Source organism: Hesperophylax consimilis, chromosome 24 (assembly GCF_061612785.1).
Source record: "Hesperophylax consimilis isolate HC1 chromosome 24, BYU_Hcon_1.0, whole genome shotgun sequence".
Taxonomy (NCBI): Eukaryota; Metazoa; Arthropoda; class Insecta; order Trichoptera; family Limnephilidae; genus Hesperophylax; species Hesperophylax consimilis.
In genome coordinates, this window is record NC_142859.1 from 26,421,860 (window position 1) to 26,443,361 (window position 21,502).

At 32.9% G+C, this 21,502-nt stretch overlaps 1 protein-coding gene and 1 long non-coding RNA gene across 2 annotated transcripts in view; one reads left to right on the top strand and one right to left on the bottom strand.

Annotated features, from left to right (window-relative positions):
* Nucleotides 1–10,006, top strand: part of LOC149412137 (beta-1,3-galactosyltransferase 5-like) — a 167,251-nt gene extending 157,245 nt beyond the window's left edge. The window contains exon 2 of the mRNA XM_089646337.1: nucleotides 8,832–10,006. Coding sequence (XP_089502463.1) covers nucleotides 8,871–9,998 — 1,128 coding nt within the window. The 5' untranslated portion in view covers nucleotides 8,832–8,870 and the 3' untranslated portion in view covers nucleotides 9,999–10,006. The remainder of the gene's footprint in view (nucleotides 1–8,831) is intronic.
* A 3,469-nt stretch (nucleotides 10,007–13,475) lies between these two features.
* Nucleotides 13,476–15,105, bottom strand: LOC149412139 (uncharacterized). Its single transcript, XR_016304667.1, has 3 exons — nucleotides 14,146–15,105; nucleotides 13,702–14,029; nucleotides 13,476–13,586 (listed from the first exon to the last, which is right to left on the bottom strand). It is a non-coding gene; the product is annotated as an uncharacterized LOC149412139 (long non-coding RNA).
* Between the last annotated feature and the right edge of the window lie 6,397 nt (nucleotides 15,106–21,502).

Here is a 21,502-nt window from a genome sequence, read left to right on the forward strand (position 1 = left end):
TCCCATTGACGGCTCGTCACGATATCGTGTCTATATTTTTTTCCTCATATTATATTTGTTCGCTTTGAAACACGTACCTGTATAAACAATTTGCAAAGTTATACCTGTTTACACAAAAGTGTTTGCCTGGCACCATTGACCCCTGTCTGCGCTTCGAAGGGCGAATATATTTTTTTACCCACATTGTGTTCTTCAGTTTGGTTTCTTTGAACCCCATGAGTCATCGGAAGTATGTGATGTTGTTGTGGATGATACGAGTATTACGTGTTCCTTAGGTATTTTTATTAAACTGGTAGAAACAACGTAATTCTTAGGCTATGTCAGTGAAGCCGTAAGTAGGTAGGTTGATATATTAGGATTATATATCAGGAAAATCAGCACATGTTTTAATCTCATACGGCTAAAACAGCATTTTATCTAGGCAGGGTAGACCGGGACAGTTGTATCAATTTGAATTTTACATTTTATCTAGGCAGGGAAGACCGGGACAGTTGTATCAATTTGAATTTTACATTTCTCTACGTCTTAGGCATAAGGGCGATGCCATACGTAGTAATGCAAAATCATGTGTTTTTGGTTTGAAAATTTGGTCGCCTAGAAATGTTTCAGATGCTTTAATTAAATACTGCGAGTAGAATCCATCTTGGCCTTTGAAATAATCGAGTATTGTTTAGATAAGTCTTTTTGTAAGCCCATAAAAAAATAATGTGTAAGGCCTATGAAAACTGCGTTAAAGTTCAAAATCTCCTCCATTTTCGGTTATAATTTTATTGTATAATGTGGCAAATTAAGTTATTTATAAAATGATCGAAAAAAAAAATCAATATTTATTCCTGAACATCCACAAAATAAAATAAAAGGCATTTTTTGGCCATGTTTTTTTCTTGCATAAATCAAAACAGGCGGATGGTGTTAAGCGGGAATTTAAACCTTATCGCCATCTACGTAGGGGTTGTTATTGATAGCGGCTCAATTTAAAATACTACACGACGTAGTACATCGCCTTAAGAAAAAATGCTCATCCTCAACGGCAGATAATTTAGTTTTCTACAATTTTTTTAATATTATTATTTCTATAAATCTTATAGAATTTAAACTATCACAGCCTTACTAATAAATAATGACGACACAACCGTTAAACGGTGTTTTTGTTACACATTGTACAAAGCTTGTACAATTTATTTTTCGTATTATCTATAGTAAAAATGTTAATGTTCGTTCGTTCAAAATCTTAAATCTCCAAAAGTTCTTCACGGATTACTTTCATATTTTGACACAACGTTGATTTCGAAAACACGTATTTTTACATACCTATATTATATAGAAGTCATCTGCGACAGGTAAAAACATGCTTTTTTTTAGAAAAACAGCGCAATGTGTTTTACGTAAAGGCAAAACGCGCAATATTTTCTTTATCTGCACAGACAGACTGGGGCACAGTAACGCGTGGCGGGGTACAGCTAGTTACCAATAAAAAATATCTCTAATTACACTACGAAGAACTCGCAACATTGAATTTTGACATATTTATGCTCATCCGCTAGTTTAACGCTTGCGCCGCGCACGACAGTTTCCCCGCGAATGAGTTATAATTTGACATTTGTGATTAAAATCATGTTTTTGTTAATATTTTTTATTCTAATGACAAATCAATATTATGTTAGTATAATTTAATATAGTTACTTTTATTCGTATTATTTTTGTCAGTTTTAATCTATTAATAATATCATATTTTGAATATAGTTTTATGTCGTCGTAAAAGCGAAATTATTTGTGACTTATTATTTAAGACAATATTAGCGATTCTTTCTTATCTCATTTCTACAGCATTCAATCTACTTTCATTCTTTCTCTGCCAGTTCCACGCCTCACTTCCATACATCAGGGTAGGTACCAGCACTCCATTGTGGACTGCTAACTTCGCTTCTTTGGACATTTTTTGTTAGCGCCAACTGCGTTCAGTCCTACATTAATGGAGTTATCTGCATTTACCCTTCTTTCAATATATCTTTGTCAGCCTTCCCATATCTCGTAAACATACTTCCTAAATACACAAACTCATACACCTGCTCCAAGTATTCCTCATTGACAACTATATTGCACACTGTTTTCGTACTCTCTCTTTCAAACACCATGATTTTAGACTTACTCATTCATCATTTACTCATTCTTCATACATACTTCGTTCATCCTAGACACGAGAGACTGCAGATCTTCCATACTGTTCCATTTTATGCAAATGAATATACTCGTACTACAACCTACCCTTGGTCGTAGAGAAATGCGCGCCACTGCTATGTTGTTATGACAGGTAGGTATAGCATACCCTCAAGAATGAAGCTACCCATCTCCCCTAATATTTTACCTCGTTTCCGTAGTATTATCAACCAAGGGACAAAGGCACGCGTTGTGTTGGCAACCGAGAGCCGCTGGTTCGAAGCCCGAACCCCTTCATCACGTTCGACCGTTAATTTAGTATCAACATTTTCAGTTGTTAGTGTATACGATCGACGGTGAGTTGTGTTTGGTCATAAAAAACTAATAGTATATTATCTGTACCGATTTAAAAGAAAAAAATTGTCGTCAAATTATGACAATATTCAACTTCTATGCCATAAACAGATCAATGCAATGTTTAAAGATTTAATTTCGATACTTTTTTAAGATCCTGATAGTTTTTTTTTTTTAATTTCATAAGGAAACATTTTGTTTACTTCGGGGACACACAAACGCCCGCATCGCACTTCTATATTAGGTTGTCTCGTCATGATGATTAATCAATCAATGTTTATTGATTTTTTCACTCCTGTGATGACTTAAAACTCGACTTTAAGATACATATATTTTTTTTATTTTTTGATATATCTTTTTGGAGTAAAAGTTGAAATTTTTATGGTCGAATTTGAAAAGAAATTATTCCGCACGGGGGTTTATATCAGCTGTTTAATAATCAATGTTTTTTCCATAGCGACACGGTTTTTAATGATTGCATACATTATTTGTTTGCATGTTAACAAACAAAAGAGCATTGTCTGTTTATGGTGAGGAAAGGCTATAATTTCTATTGTTTTATATCTTGTTAATATCCTGTATTTATCTATGTAAAAAAAATATTTTTTCTAATATTAAATAAAAAAAAAAAAAAAAATAATAATAAAAATAAAAAATGTGTTGGTTTAAAAATGCACAATGGGGCTGACAGATTATACGCTATACGCAGCATTGCTTGGCCTATTTCAGCATGTCGCTCGCCATACACTACCAATGGGAATGTATGGCGAGCGATGTGCTGAAATAGGCCAAGTCAAGAGAATATAGCGCGGTCTGTCACAGGTTCATGTAGGTATTGATTGCGTGCTCTTGCATTAACTATTACGGAAAACTGCGTATTTCAGAAACAGCAACAAACTGTCTGACGGTGAGTTTTGATTCATTTTTCACAGCTTTTTCCCTTTTAGAAAGTTAACCCATACCTGTAAACCTAGATGGATCGATGACGTGTTAATTTTTTTTATTTGGTAACTTTTCTGTACTATTTTGTGTTGTAAACATTATCAAACTATAAAAATAATCTTTTCATTCCCAAACAAGCGATAAACTACCGAACTACAATATTTTTTCCAGCCAATTATTTTTATTCTATTTTTGAATTGTGTAATATTTTTTTATTCTTTTAATTTGTTCTGAATATTTATCTTTGAAAGTCAATCTATATACATATCTGGTGATTTTTCACGGGTTACAAACAAATTAATCTACTTCACTAGTTGTCTGTTGTTTTGTGAGTCAATAGACTTCGCGTTCAAAAAATTTCTTTCAAAAATCTAGACCAAGATTTATACGTAGGTACTTGCTTAATTATAAAATATATAATAATATTAAATTTTAGTAACATTTCTTATTATGTAATACTATTGGAACCCTCAATGCTTTGCTGTTGCTAATGTCTTTCTCGGGTGTCTCCGATTTTTTCCACCTAATGTATACCACAATGTGACTGTTAAAAATCTACATTACATCGACGTTAATTCTACTGCGTATCTCATTTCGATACAGAGATATTGCGTTAAGTATTTTCCTCGGGTGTCCCCGACTTCTATCATTCTAAACACTCCTGGCACTAATAAGAACAAAGTTTTTAAAATTTCAGCGATATCAGTCGACTTTTTTGAGTTTTGCGAGCACAAAAATAAGCAGGCTGAATTTTTATATATTAATTTAAGGAATCATACAAATGGTCCAAAGAAACATCATTGTCTCAATGAAAACATCACAATCTTTTTTCAAACTATCTTCAGGCAGGTAGGTACCATACTATTGAAAACCTCAGTCAAAGTTAGCCATCTAGACAAAATTAGCCATCTAGACAAAATTAATCATTTAGACAAAGTTAGCCATCTAGACAAAGCTAGCCATCTAGTCAAAGTTAGCCTTCTAGACAAAGTTAATCATCTATACAAAGTTGGCCATCTAGACAAAGTTAGCCATTTAGACAAAATTAATCATCTAGACAAAGTTAGCTATCTAGTCAAAGTTAGCCTTCTAGACAAAGTTAATCATCTAGACAAAATTAATCATCTAGACAATGTTCGCCATATAGACAAAGTTAATCATCTATACAAAGTTAGCCATCTAGACAAAGTTAACCATCTAGACAAAGTTTGCCATCCAGACAAATTTAGCCATAAAATCAAAGTAAGGCTTGCTTGAATAATAAAGTGTATGCAGCAGATTTTCGAAACCGAAAACGGAACGTTCAAAAAAATTTACAAGCAGATTAAATGCTAAACGGTCGAGTTAAAACAGGGCCGATAATAGAGCTGAGATATTCAAATTGTTCACAGAACAATAATAAATTGTTACGGAAATGATGCAAAGACCACATCGTTGTATAATTATGCGATCCGCATAAATTAAATAATCAATACCTTAGTTCTGTAATCGCTTTCGCTTTTCTTCCGCGTCGACTTTTATATATGGTATTCTTGCTGACTTGGGAATATGGGGTAATTAAATCACAATCACTTTCGAAGACTTTTACATTGTAAATTGAAAAAAAATAATGAAAGCGTTTCTCTTAGCTGTAGAGAGACGCTTATAAGAGAGTTATGCAGGTTTTCAGAGTGGAAGTTTATCTCGGTATCGCCCTTACTAGGTACTTCCTCACCTTCCTCTATCCCATCGCCTTCCCTTCCTCACTAAACGGAGAAAACTTTGCTGAAATGAAATATTACTAATTTATTAAGAATCTCTTCAAATTATTCGTAATACCGTTAAACATGGCATTGCAGGCCTTTAACGAATGAATTGATAGGTTTCCTGATAAATTTTAGTAAAATACACGTGTTCATAAAAATCTTAACATCTTCGGACTTCGTCATTATACACTATTAAGACAAACGCAGGTGTATGAACACGTGTTCAGATATTATTACTAATTTACTAAAAGGGAATAGAATCCGGTTGGGACTCTTGCGGTATTCACATTGAAAACAAGGCTTGAAATTCCGTTTTTTGGTGACTACATGTGAATATCCAGGTACTTCCCAGCCTTGCCCTTTCTCATCTCCTTTTTTTCCCACTCACATCAGCCTCACCACATCACATACCCCAATTGGGGATGCCTTACATAGTCCTACTGCCTCCGGACAGTTGGCAGCAGTTGGAACTCTTGTGGGGTTTTCATGTAAAATAAAAGTATCTCGTTTCTCTTGGTCGTGTCATGTCTACTTGGAAGTCGCCGACTTATTCTTCCATCTAATAAAATATATTCCTAGCAAAGTTTCGGTTCTGGGTGGTGCTTTTTCGCCAGGGTGTCAAAACGGATTGCGATATTTAGAGCACAGGCGTCGGGTATGCTGTCCTTGTTCTACCGGTATTATAATGGAAGATGCTCCGAGGAACAAGAGGCATTGATCCCTTTGGTACCGTTGCACAGTCGGGAACAGTCGGGAAACACGCCAAACGCGTGCCCAACATGTACACCGTTGACACTTGTCACTTTTTTTTTTTTTTTTTTTCTTTATTTAATATATATAAGTGGGTGCAGGATATAATATGAGTACATAAAAATATATATTTACATTACAAAATATATTTATGTTCGCAATCTCACCAATGAAGAAACTGGTTCTTGTGCTTGGTGAGAGAGTTACACTAATTATATGAGAAATAGAATATCATTATACTTGAAAACGGGTCGTTTCTACTCAGCTCGGCTGTAGTCGATTTGCCGGTCTCTGTGTTTCCTTCCTCCTGCAACATGGGTCACGTCAAGGCCCATGTTCTATCCTTCCTCTCGTAAAAATACCCTCCACACAGCATCCCCAAAGATGACACAGGCCCTGAGGCAAATTATTTCCCTCAGGGTTTCCTGTGTGGAGTTAATATAAGAAGGGTGTACCTGTCTTATCCTCCATGCGTTGATCAACCTTCATAAATAACAATATCAAAACATTACCAAACCTTATTGTTTTGTTTTCCTCAATTGTCACGTTTTTCCACTCTAGTTTTACTGGCGTTACCATATGAAGATCACAAGGGATAAAACACGGTTTATCACAAGAACACAAGTATTTTCAATCACTTTTTATACTTTAATTCATCTCTAAATAGTATAAAATAAAGTCGCCATCAGGGTCTGTTTGTTTGTGCGCTTAATTCTTCTAAACTACGCAACGTATTTTGATAGGGTTTTACTACCATTTAGAGACTTTCTTCTGGAAGGTTTACATATATGATACATGCATATTATATTTATAGAAAGTAGAGAAAAGTCGATGCTTTATAATCAAGCCTTAAAAATATATTTTCGTGCACTACATTGCTAACGCTGGCTAAACCTTATGAGATACATCAAAATAATGTACTACGGAATTGTATATCTTAAAAAGACCTACAGCAAAGTCCGTCACGGTGTGTGTCTATCTACTAAGGATAACCCCCAGCAACACCAAGTACTCGTGAGCTAGTTTTTAAAATATGATAATAATAAAATAATTTTATTATTAAAACAAATCTGTTAAGCAATATTTAGTACTTGTTCCCACGCCGCATATTTTAAAATAACTGTAGTTCAGTGATAAACCATGATATTCATTTGTTAGTATATTACTGTGGTAGTAGGAATGATTTTTTTACCATCCTTTTTTTTTAACTGAACCAACAACTATAAACTAGTCCCTCTTGACGGAGAGCGAAGTAATTTAATATGATTATTGTTTGTCACCCAACCTTAACCCAAATTCTAGGGTTCCAAATCAGGCTCAAATCAGACACCCGCTTCACACCCATTACTCAAGCCAATTACACGACCCTTTACCGCTTCGACGCAATTACCAATTCATTAAAATTACTCTTAACATTCTCAAAATTAATTTTTATAAAAATTTTAATATTTTTTTCAAAATAGATTTTAGCGTCCTGCGTGAATTTTCAACTGGCTTAAAAAAATCACATTAAAAACGTTTTAACCATGACAAAATTTTTGACATCGCTTTATTAAAGTATTTTTGTCTTTTTTTTCTATCACGCGGAAATGCACAATTTTTTTGACGTTAGAAAGAGAAATATTTATACTGGAATCCCTCAAATATTTATATCCAAAATTAATAATTCATATTTCAACAATCGATTTAAACTTTAAAAAATATTTCTTAAAAGACGAACGTGTTTTCTAAATATCGAGTTCTCTCAATTTTTCTATGATTGGAGTAAAAAATGTGGTTAGCGTTTTTTACATTTTTTGCGTTTGATATTAAAATTTTATTATTTAAAAATAGTAATGTTTATTTTAAATGCATTCACCGGTAAGACAATTTTCTCTAGTTTCGAAAACAGTATTTGTGTTTTTACGGAAAATTAAAAAATAAGATGTATCTATATGTATAGCGCATTTGAAATACACACATAATATTGCAAACTGAATAAAAGTGATGAAAGTACTGAAGGGTTAAAAAAAACAACGATTGTCACTTTAATGTAGGTAATGAATATAAAGATTTTTAACACAACCACACCACAAGGTGACTATTTTATCAAAATAAAAATAGTATTTCTGTTGTCGCCTGTCGATTATTCACAAGGCCCACTTGTACCACGTGGTACATAGCAATGGGCACTAAGGGCCTGGGCGTGTGATTGGGTATTTACTCGATTTAATGACCAATGGCGACATGTGGAAAAAATACTTGTCTTTTTTTTTATTGAAAAAAAAAAAAAATTAATTGAAAAAAAAAAATGAAAAAACTCAACGAAGACCAAATAAGCCCAGGAATCGTTGGTTGTTCGGTGTTTTTTGTTATTTTCTGTATATTCTCTAATCATGCCGAAAATAAATGTGAGGCGTATTTTTTTATGAGCTTTAAAACTGCTTACTAATGCTTCGAATACCCCTTAACTGGTGAAAAAATCGAATTATTTTTTCTTTTTAAAGTACCCATGCTTTTGTTAAAAATAATCAAATCTAATTATTATGATCTTTTTATATCCTATTGTGATTACTTGATTTCAAAGGCATAGTAATTTAATGCCTCCAATAATTGAAGTACGTATATCATCAAATAGTTTATATGTTTATTGAAAACTGTTTTAATTATGCTTAGTGTTTGAAATGTACCTTTGAAAAGTGCATTTACGAAAGTGGCCTGCATCTTTTAAGTCGATCCATTTCCATTTTGTAAAATTTCCTTACGAAATTAGTCATTTAATACAAGCCAGACGGTTTCATCACTACACAGCTAGGTGGTGTCGAGGGTTTTCTTCTTGCTTCGTTCTCCGCTTTTATGTATTAAATATTTTTATTAAAAGTATTTTATTTTGTCTCTTTCCAGGGCAAACCTCCCCCGGCTGAGATGAGCTGATCGCCCGTCATGGCCCTCAAAGTGATCCACCTCCTGGCGGTGGGCGCCATTAGCCTAACGATCTACGGCTACGCATCCTACTACAGCGCGCCCAGCACCCCCCTCCGCGCTGCACCCACTCTCTCCCTGGTCGACAGGAATGGCACCATCCAACCTGAACAAGACTGGTCCAGACAAACTGGCGGGACCAACAGCAGCATCATCACCAACATCACCATTCCGTCTAGCTTGCCGAGCTCGGTCACAGTCCCGACAGAGAAATCCAATGCAACGTCCAAACCGCAAACCACCAACCGTCAGCCAGATCTGAATAAAGGTGTCAAAACTAGAACGTACTACGTCGCAGGGCACGATGTCCCACGTCCCGAAGTTTGCCCCGATCTCGGAGCTCATCTTAAACTTCTCGTTATCATCATGTCTGCTCCTTCGCACTTCGACGCAAGAATGGCGATAAGGCAAACATGGGGACATTTCACAAGCCGTAGTGATATCGCTATATCATTCTTACTCGGCACGACGGAAGAGGCTAAATTAGAGTCAGTCATCGAAGAAGAAGGCTGGATGTATTCCGACATTGTACGAGGAAGATTTTTGGACAGTTACAACAACCTCACGTTAAAAACCGTCTCGATGATGGAGTGGATATCTGATTATTGTCCAAAAGCCCGGTTCGTTTTGAAGACAGACGACGATATGTTTATAAACATTCCAAAGCTCTTGAACTTCACGGATAAACACGCAAATGATAAAAACGTGATCTTCGGACGGTTGGCTAAACGATGGAAGCCGATTAGGAACCAAAAATCGAAATACTTTGTTAGTCGTAATCAGTATCGTCCAGCATTGTTTCCTGATTTTACGACAGGTCCCGCCTACGTCCTCCCCGCAAACTTAGCGAGGGATCTGTACAAGACGGCGCTTGATCAGACCTATCTGAAACTGGAAGACGTGTTCATGACGGGAGTTGTAGCGCAGAAGTTAAAAGTTAAAAGAACTCACGCTGCGGAGTTTTTGAACAAACGTGTTCCCATGAATGCTTGCACAGTTCAGAGGGCCATTTCTATTCATATGGTCAAATTCGGCGAACAGTTCGATCTTTGGAAGAAACTATTAGATGGCAAGGCCAAGTGTAAATGATTCAAAGAGGGTGCCTCTAGTATTACATTCTTCCAAATTAAATATGTTAAACCCGTAGTCCTTATCTTCTGAATTGTTTTAAGTGATCTGCCATACATAAAATCTTCATATTGTATATTATTATAACTTTTTTTATCTATGGAGCACCGTGCACGAGTATGGCACCCCCTATTGGGATATGTTGTGAGGCTGAAGGTTGTGGGGAGGGTAAGGAGATGGAAAAAGGAAGGTTGGGAAGTTCTTGGCTATACAGATGTGGTCTCTAAGCACGGCCAAAGTCATTTCAAACAATGTTTCAAATCTGAATTGTGGTCTCACTTTCTTTGTTCACCTATCAAAAATGAAAAAAATATATTTCTCACCTTGGTGAAAGCACATCTAAAACAAAGGTAAAAATTATTTTAGTTTCGACACTAAATCTCAAAAGCCGGTACCTTCCCAAACTCCATATCCTTTTTCGTTCCCCTCAAACACAGCATACAATTACATTAATAGCGTAATAGATTGGCTCTGATCAGTGACCATCTTGTCTAGTGTAACACAATGAAAATGAGTCCTCAATGTGAGGTATGTAATCGAACGTGGGTCATATTTTGAATCAAGAGGGCTAATATGCATTTTCTATATCTTTGTATTGTGATTATACATTTTTTTATGAAAACATTTTTTTGATACTACGACGATATGTATTTTGTTGCGATGACGAATTAATAAATTAACGCTTAGTTTAGTTATTATTTTCATCTCTTTAAAAAATTGAATGACTAAAGTGTTTTGTGGACGAATGAAAAACTGTTGCTGTTTATTTTGAATCTCATAAAAAAGGGTGTTTGATTTTTGTGCGAGTGCTTAAGAAAATAAGTTTTTTTTTTTGTCGATAACGAATCTTTCAATTTGTCACTGATAACCCCAACCAGACATTTTGTTAAATTACCGAATCTCGCAATTTGACTCGAACATTTTTTGCTTTTATTTAGAAATACATTGTTGTATTGTATTTATTTTCTTAATCTTTTAACATTTTTAAATCAGCACATTAACAATGTAGGCCTATGGATTTCATTGTTCCTACCTATGATGTATAGGGATTTATAAATGTCGTTGAAAAATCAATTTTTTTTGTTTTTGTTTTCTATATAAATACCTTAAATATCGTCATATAGTTCCTACTTAACTATGTGAACTCTTCAATCACTCACTCACATTGTTTTTAGATGCTTGCAATACAATTGATATTTTTAACTTGTAAACCAACAAAGGAGGTTTATATCTCATGTGGAATTTCATCTCTCGAAGGACCTCTTTACTGATAAGATGAAAATGGTTAGCACTACTAATTTATTTTATTTTGTGATGTTTTTTATTGAAAAAAATAATACAAAATATAATTTCTTTGGCAATGTGATGTGTAAGACGTAAACTTGCCCTAACATGAAATACGAGTATCATTTCGACGAGCTAGAGACGAAACACGTGGCCATATTTTCTGCACCATTGAAGGCTCGAGAATGGGTAGCGACGATAAAATTGTGTGCAAGTCTCCTAATGAAATATTGTAATCAAATATTAAATTTTGGAAACATGCCTGCAATTTGCGCGCCATTGTAAAAATAACTAATAATTCGTAAGCAGTTTTGCTCACCAAATGGTGATATTACAGTGCGAGGTGGCCTGTATACCGTCAGATTCATTTATTGACACATCACTATAGGGACACGCCCACGCCATTCTCCCTGCTCTGCGCAACTTGGTTTGTTCCCCTCGCCCTTTTGGGTAGCTCTAGCTCTGTCTATTCCTTACTCTGTGTGTGTGTGTATTTTCAATTTTTTTTAATTTTTTTTTTTTTTAATTATTTAAGTACCTGGTATTATTTTCAATGTTTTTTTCTCTTATATTATTTTATATGACAGCGTACATAAAACTACTTTATTGTATATAAAAAAAACAGATTTTGTTGATATTTTATCTACTCAAAAAAGAGTTTTAGTACATTAACTCTATATAATATTAATAATTGTTTTTTATGATATAAATGTGTTAAGGCAGGTAAAATTAAGACAGATATTTAAGCATTCAGTTTTATATACCAGAATTTTATTATGTTATATAATATATTGACGGATGTCTCCGCAATGTGTGCATGTTATTTTGTGTGTTTTAATTGGTTACCAATTACGCTTACCAGACATTTAGTGATACGACCGAATCATGCACATTGACTGTAACATTTAGCACCGTTTCGAATATTTATCTGGTAATTTATATAAATAAGGATTGTTTGTATTAAAAAAACTGTAATTTTTGTATTCTAGTATTTTTAAATCTAGTCTAGTTATTTTTTCTTGCTTAACGGTTCTGTGGTTAATGTCACGACTTTGTATACAAAAGTCACGGGTTCCAGCATATATTCTTCTTCGAGTTCTTCCCTTGATAGCTTAATTAGCTTATTTATGCGTATTTGTTTGTTTTTTCAAATTATTTGAAATGCACAGTTTTGCCAAGGTGATTATTATAACTCAAGTTAACTTATAAATTGGTTATGAACCTAATACTAATGTGATTTACTCATTCGATTAATACTAACTCAAGTTAACTTATTTGAGTAATCCTACTGTATTATATTGAAAAAATAATAACTCTAGTTAACTTATTTGAATATCTAAGTGAAGTAAACTGTTTTGGTCATACTAACTCAAGGTGACTTATTGAATAATGTTAACTCATCATATATTCAAGTAATAATAACTAAAGTTGACTAATTTGAGTAATGCTATGATCTAAAACAAAACATTACAAAAGACTTACTGCATTTTCACTCTGATTGCAACTGCGCTGAACATCTCTGCACAATTTCGTATTAATTGTGATTATTTGTTGCATTTTCTATCCTTCACCGGAAAAAGAGATATTTTTATATATGAATAAAAAAAAAATTATACTCAATTTTCTTAGAGAAGCACAGAGCATAGAATAAATTTCTTTGAAGTATTAAATTTTGTATTAATTTGGATTTTTTTCCTTTTAAAATTTAGTTTTTATTATATATTTTGTTTAATTTTTTCCTAATGCTTCATGCCTCTTTCACAAGCAATGCGTTTTAATCTTTTGGTGATATGGAATTTTAGTTATTATTATAATACCTAATATTAATGAATGAAAATCATTTAACACTGAAACAACTGTTTTATATTCTACTCTTACGAATTTCTCAAATTAATGTTAACAATCTCAAATTATTGAATCTCTTTAAATTAGTGTAATGTACAATATTTGTATTTTTATTATTAAGAATTTAAGATAGTTCCGATTTTTATACATACATACATCGATTGACCCCAAATGTACACATCGAATGTATCCATATGCATACGTCATTATTAGTTTATACAGCGAAACATATTAAATAGGTACCTAATGATAATATATATTTGCAGCAGACATACAGTTGTACCTATTTATTGATTTTTTCCAATCACTAACATATTCAACATATGCCTGACTTATTATACCTATTTGTACACTGTTCTTTATTTTTGACCCACAATATGTGGTAAATTAAACATGTCTCTGACCTGCACCCTTTTGCACCTTTTCATTTTATGTCCCATAACTAGTAAATTAAATGTGTCTCTGGCCTGTACCCATTTCACCTTTTCATTTTATGTTCCATCACTAGTAAATTAAATATGTCTTCAACCTGCACCTTTTCATTTTATGTCCCATCACTAGTAAATTAAACATGTCTCTGACCTGCACATTTTCATTTTATGTCCCATCACTAGTAAATTAAACATGTCTCTGACCTGCACATTTTCATTTTATGTCCCATCACTAGTAAATTAAACATGTCTCTGACCTGCACATTTTCATTTTATGTCCCATCACTAGTAAATTAAACATGTCTCTGACCTGCACATTTTCATTTTATGTCCCATCACTAGTAAATTAAACATGTCTCTGACCTGCACATTTTCATTTTATGTCCCATCACTAGTAAATTAAACATGTCTCTGACCTGCACCCTTTTGCACCTTTTCATTTTATGTCCCATAACTAGTAAATTAAATGTGTCTCTGGCCTGTACCCATTTTCACCTTTTCATTTTATGTTCCATCACTAGTAAATTAAATATGTCTTCAACCTGCACCTTTTCATTTTATGTCCCATCACTAGTAAATTAAACATGTCTCTGACCTGCACATTTTCATTTTATGTCCCATCACTAGTAAATTAAACATGTCTCTGACCTGCACATTTTCATTTTATGTCCCATCACTAGTAAATTAAACATGTCTCTGACCTGCACCTTTTCATTTTATGTCCCATCACTAGTAAATTAAACATGTCTCTGACCTGCACCTTTTCATTTTATGTCCCATCACTAGTAAATTAAACATGTCTCTGACCTGCACCTTTTCATTTTATGTCCCATCACTAGTAAATTAAACATGTCTCTGACCTGCACATTTTCATTTTATGTCCCATCACTAGTAAATTAAACACATTTCTGACATCTGTCGATTTATAAGATACTATAAATGTTATTATGGGTGTTCATAATTTTGTACCCAGTTTATGTGGGAACATTTGAATATTTTCAATTAAATCATTTGAAAATGATTATTGATGTTATTTAATGTTTTCACAATTTAAAAGTTCCCATTTGTACACATTCCTGTACCCATGTTTTATATGCATGCATTTTATATCTATATTTTCATTTTATGTCCCATCACTAGTAAATTAAACATGTCTCATAGTGTGAATGCGTCTGCACAAATAAATAATGATCTAACACATATTGTTTTGGTGATAATTTGTGTTATTAATTAATATTTCTATTGAAAATCTAAAATAGAAATGAAAAATGGTTGTTTCACTGTCCTAGATTATTCTAAGTCAAATTTACTAGCATTATAATATTTAGTATGCATATTTATCGTGCCAATTATAAATTATACATTTTTCTTTGTGTAAATAGTATAATGTGTATTTAGTACTAATTCTAACATTAAAAGCATATACAAATTTGTTTATTAAAGCCATTTTTATTATTTTTAGCTCAACGAATAGTGTAAATGACATTTATTGTTTTGTAGGTATCTTAATGAAAGAAAAATAATGATATCTTTTATAATCTGGATTGCCTCAGTATATAAACATTTTAAAGTTTAATTTATTGTAAATAAATATTATTTTTAATGTGAATTTTATTGTATATGGCTATAATTAGTAACTGATTAAAGACATTTTGCCTATTACATTTGCATTTTTCATTTATGCTCCTTATTATTTTTTTTTAACTGAATCTGAAAATATTTTCCTCTAAATATGAAAATACCTTCCTCTAAATATTAAGACATTTCCTTTGAATGTTAAGACGTTCTCCTCTGAATATGAAATCAATTCTTTCAAGACACAAAACTGCTTTCTTCTGTATGTGAAGATGTTTTCCACTGAATAAGATATTGATTCCCTCAGAATATAAAAAAAGTTTTCCTCTGAATATGAAAATGTTCTCATTCGAATACAAAACAGTTTACCTCTGAATATTTAAATGATATCTTCTAAAGTTGAAATCGTTTTCCTCTGAATATGAAATAGTTTTTTTCTATAAAAATAAACACATTTTCTTCTGCACTGAAAATGAAAATGTTTTCCGCTGTTTCCAAAAGTGTTTGCAGAGTGACAAAAAATGCAACAAATAAAGTTTAAATAATTTTTATTGTTTGTAATTTTATTACACTGTTTGAATTATGATTAATGGTTCTCAACATAATGTTTTTACAATAACAAAGAATACAATATTCAATAGTAAATTTGTCACAATTACAAAATTCTACAAATCAAAACTATACTAGTTCCAGCAAGAGGTCGTAAGTGATGTCATCGTTCTAGTATCTTTGAGAATGATGTCTTTCGTTTTCATACAAGACATGTGAAAAGTAAAAGAACGATATTCTATGACCTACGTACAAGCTCCCACCAGAACTAGTATATGCATTCATTTTGAATTCTCAAAGAGATAACAATCTACATTATTATTTACAACAATATCTACAATGTTCATATATTTTATAGAGAAAACAGTAAAAATATTAAAAAAAACAAAATTATTATTAATTTGGCATTCTAGTGGAGATTGAACTTGCTTCCTCTGGATTTTATAATAACTTAAACCACTAAAATACTTAGTAATTTACCTGGGTTAGAACATAGGATTAATAATTATTGTGAAATAAAATCAGTCTTAGGATTTGTAGAATAAGCATACTTTATTTTAAGAGGAGACGCCAGTGGTACTTTGACCATACAAACGTATTCCCCTATTTCCTCTCTGGATTTTGACGCTGGTGTAAATATTTTTTATACTAGGTGGGGCAAAAGTAATGTCATAATGTAAATGTGCCATAATTTTTGCAAATGACGTCATGATGCCATGTCATTGTGCTTTGCTAATATTGTAGAAAGATAGAGAATTAGTTGACAACAAGCAATGGAGCGATATACACCTGCAGAACACAGAATTATTGTTATTGCTTTTTTGACCAATTTCCGGTCTGTTGTTTTAGCGCAGGTAGGGGCAAAAGTAATTTCATTATGTAAATTGGATGCAATTTTGTTAGAAATGATAAAAATTGGGCTCTGTTTTCAAGGAAAAATTATTTGAAGGTTTGCACGAGACGCTCAGCCAAACGCTTAATTGTTCGCGCACATGGTGCAGGACTACGAGGAAAACGATGACGAAATTTACAATGCGTTAAAACAACACACTGGAAATTAGTCAAATAAGCAGTAACAATAATTCCGCGTTCTTCAGGTTTGTATCGCTCCATTGCTTGTTGTCAACTAATTCTCTACCTGTCTGCAACATAATTGTCCATATTTGATGCTATTTGCAAAAATTATGGCGCATTCACATTACGACATTACTTGTGGCCAACCTTGTATAGTATACATATTGTCTACTGGCTTGTCCCTATGTTTTGCCTATTTTTGATAAGTTACTTCTTACAGGAGTTAGGACCCTCCGATAAATCCTTAATGTTGCCTAGTCTGAACGCCATCAAAAATTTAGTTCAGTATACAAATTTGACAGTGTATTTTTAAAAAAGCAAGTCATACAGAAAATTTTCATCTCATTCAGTTTGTGAAAAAAATCTTAAAAATTGGTACAGTTTTGGAGGAGAAAACAGGGGAATATAAAACCTTTTATTTAGGTAACAGGAACAGTGACAGTTGTGTAAAATACATAATATTGAAATTTCGTTGCGCCCATGTTTTAATGATCTTTGCGTTGTGTTTGTCAAATAGTAAAAAAGAACACATTTTTGGCAGTAAAATTGTGCGATTAAGGTGTAGTAGATTTTTATTCTGATAATCGAGGCCGTGTTTGGGTTTATGCGCCCTCGGCAGTTATGTTTTCGCCTTCACCACCTAAAGCTTCCGATCGCGTGACGACCCTATCAGCATTATCCTTCAAGATTGCATTAATAGCAGCCAATATCTACTGCCCTGAGAAAAAGAGGCACTGATACAAATATACCATGCCGACCCCGTGTCTATGATAAACTCTTCACCACCAAGTAGTTAGGTCATAGGTACTTTAGTAATATTATTCCCAATGACTAGATGTCAAGAAAAATTCTTGGGAAGGTGCTGAAAGAGTTTTAAAGAAGTGCGCAATGTCGCAAGTATGTCACCGTGCGTGCAGGTAGGTTAGTAAGTGAGAGCATTTCAACTGTAGAAAAACATAATGGTGCTGTTATTGGCGATGAAAATGTTACATTTGAATTTCTGCGAAACAACTGGGCCTTTATTAAACAGTCTTACAAGGTTTTAATTCATAATTAAATAATTATTTTACAAGCAATAATTATCCGCCTGAAACACTCATCCACATTGAAAAATCTCCTGATAAAAGATACATGACGCCAACGGGACTCGAACCCGTGTCCCTTCGATTTCCGGTCAACAGCTCTGACCACTGAGTTATGGCGGCTTATCTCTTATCCGCGAAATAATTCAATATATACTAGTGTTTCATTCAACAATTACTGCTTGTTACATATTTTTCACCTGAAAACAACCAACTTTATTTTATATGAGAAAGGCATTGTAAGTGCTAACTCTCTCACTAGATGGCGTCGAGACAAATTGTCTACATTTTTAGGTGAAATACTAGAACTTGTCAAATATTAATTATTATTTTTTGGTAAACTAATGTTTAAGACAAGATTTTTTATGCACAGCACAAAGGGTAACAATTATTTTACAAGCAATAATTATCCGCCTGATACACTCATCCACATTGAAAAATCTGAGTTAAAAGTGAGTTGAGTTGACACTTGAGTGTTTCAGGCGGATAATTATTGCTTGTAAAATAATTGTTACCCTTTGTGCTATGCATAAAAAATCTTGTTTCACATTAGTTTACCAAAAAATAATAATTCATAATTGAATAATTGGTTAATTTTTTAATATAAGTGGTAATAAAAAAGAATGTTTTTCATAAATAGCCATCCCACCAAGAACAATGCCCAATATTTCTTGCAAAATAGTATGACTACTGAGAGGATTAGTAGCAAGAATCGAAGCCAATCGAAGCTCAATAGAAGATGTTAAGCTCAAACTAAGCAAGTTATGTGAGTCGTGTAATTTCTATACCCGCTATATCAACTTTCATTGATTTGGAGAAAACCGCAAAAAACTGTCACATCTCTAGCGTACATAAGTAAATGCATTAAAATTTTTTATATAATGAATTGGAGTAATAAAATTTCGAAAAGCATTTATTTTTCTATATATGTCTAGCAATAATTAAGTAATTTCGATAAATAAAATGGATATAGCGGATTTTGATACTCACTTCGTGATTTTGAAAGTCAACTGAGGCGACATGGCGGGTTTAGAAACTCACGCGTAGATCATTTTGACATACGAGCGTGGCGTCAGAGCGGCGGCCATATTGTATTTTGGCAAAATAACTGCTTGTGATTCGTTGAATCCGATATAGCGGGTTTTGATAGTGACTTTCTGTATGATATAGCGGATTTGGTTTCTCACTCGCAGTTTTAACATGGTTTTTGGTCATGATAAGGAGGGTTTTGAAACTCAATTTTAGGCTCCTCTTGTTGCTCGCAAAAATGTGAACAAGATGTCATACTCAGATCATTTTGTCAAAAAATCGGATATAGCGGGTATAGAAATTATAGGATTCATGTATAGTATGTATTTGTTTAGCCTGTACAAAAGAATAATAAGTATTTTGTGTATTAAATTTATTCTCTATTTTATGAATTGAATATTCTAGAATATAAAAAGATTAAATAGTAGATACATAAAAAGAATTACCATGTGTTTCCGAAACTCGTGATTTGAAATATAAAACTAAATTATTCAATTTAAAACCTAATCATATAAATATTTGATTATTGAGAAAAGCGTAAATCGTAGTATAGTTCGTAAATGTTCTATTTCAACTTATAATACTGATTGGCTAGGTTTTTTTTATGCATGGATACTGTTTTTTTTTTTTAAAAATACCTTATAAATTTTTACATCGCTCGGTTACAATATCAATGACGGCAAAGATGATCAAGCCTACAACATTTAAGTTTAATATAATATTTACAATAAATAAAATATGTGGACTATTTCAACCTTTATGTAAACAATTTTTTCATTAGAGGAAAGGCTGTTGACAAACCACCATTCTGTATCAAAACATTTCTTAAAATGGCCTTTGAGACTCTTGTGCGGTATTCACATAATGTTCGTATACTTTCCAACCTTCCACCTTAGTATCTCCTTCCCTTTCCATTTTCTTCAACTTCACAACAATCCCACAATTGGGAATATGTATTGTGCGATGAGATTTGTTAAAAAAGATATCACTGTAAAAAAAATGACTGCCGATGTAAAAAAACACTTTTACCAAAATTACGAACTTTGCTGCCCTTAATAACTCTAAAATAAGTAACAAAACTCTTTTTACTAATAAAAAAATGCAGTCATAATTTACTTGGCAAGTCCAATTAAATGGAAATTATTTCAATCTACATACCTTAAAATATTTCAAGATTATAAACACACATACAAGATTACATATTTGGCTGGGTAAACAGAATGTATTAAATTAACTTAAAGTTCTGAATACATTTTATAAAATAATTTACACAATTTTTTTCAAATTCCACTTACCTACTCTTCACTACGAGAAAATAAACCACCAAATTCTGTTCTTAGCTCTAAAAATTTGTATAATTTCTCTTGTCAATAATTATTATGATTGTTAGCATTCTGACACATAAATAATAAGTGTACGGATTTCTTCTTATTTTATAGTCACTTTGGTAATATATTACTTCTTTGTCATTTTGCTTCTTCCAAATTCTTGAAAATTTCAATAAGTACTTCAGGGTGTTTAGCACGATCGATCGATAAAACCATATGTCGATACCATATTGACTAAATCCATCATCTGTGGTCAGTTAACGATATTTACGAGCAAGGTCAGAATATGATTCTGACAGTTGATAGATAAAATCTGCCGCTTTTGGCGCGGCCCCAAGGTGTCAACTATACTTCGATTAACTGTCATAAAGCTATACACAGCTTTTTATATATTGTTCATTTTGCAAAATAACTGGATTATTTATGAACAGAGTTGAACTTACGAAAATTTTAGAATTTAATGAAATCATACACGCGATCATTTGATTCCGTTCCAGCTTACAAATGTTGTTCAAATATAACGAGTTATGACTAAAGACCTCATTAACTCCTTCTTTAGTGTCATAGAGTACATGCAGACTGCCAATGTGTATTAAAGTTAGTATTTTAATTCGACATTGTCATTTTACATAGCTGCTTGACGTCAATCCATAAGCAGATTCGCCATTGCTGCTAGCGTAGAACGGTTTCTTATTTATTTCGTGTTAATATCGATTTGGCTACCGAGAGCACAACCGTGCAGGAATATCGATATAAAATCGTCAGAAGTTAAGCCTATCCATCCTATATTGTTATTTTATCATATTGATTGTGCTAGACCCCCTGGTCATAAATTCATTATCTATTATTTTAAAACTGTTAATTTAAAGTGGATATCCTTTGTTAGTTTAAACACTCTATAACTTTATTCCACTTATTGCTTACTAGTAGATGTGTTTCACCCTGCTTTGGGCATCTTTCAATGACATGTAGAAGATACGGCCAAACACCCAAATGATAACCTTGGTGAAAAGAAATGAAGACAGGCATTTCTCCTGGTCCCTCAAATGCTCGCTGCAATACACATTATTTCAATTTTTCCCCATACTAAAGAAGAAGTGTTTGATTGTAACATGGCTCTGTAGCATATTTGGAATTAAACTGCGGATAGTTTGGTACATAGTCCTATTAATTGCTTTCAGATGAAAGAATGAATAAATAAGCATCTCCATTTTATTGGAATAATTACATTTGAAGGTTATACACATCAATGTTATATTCAATCAACG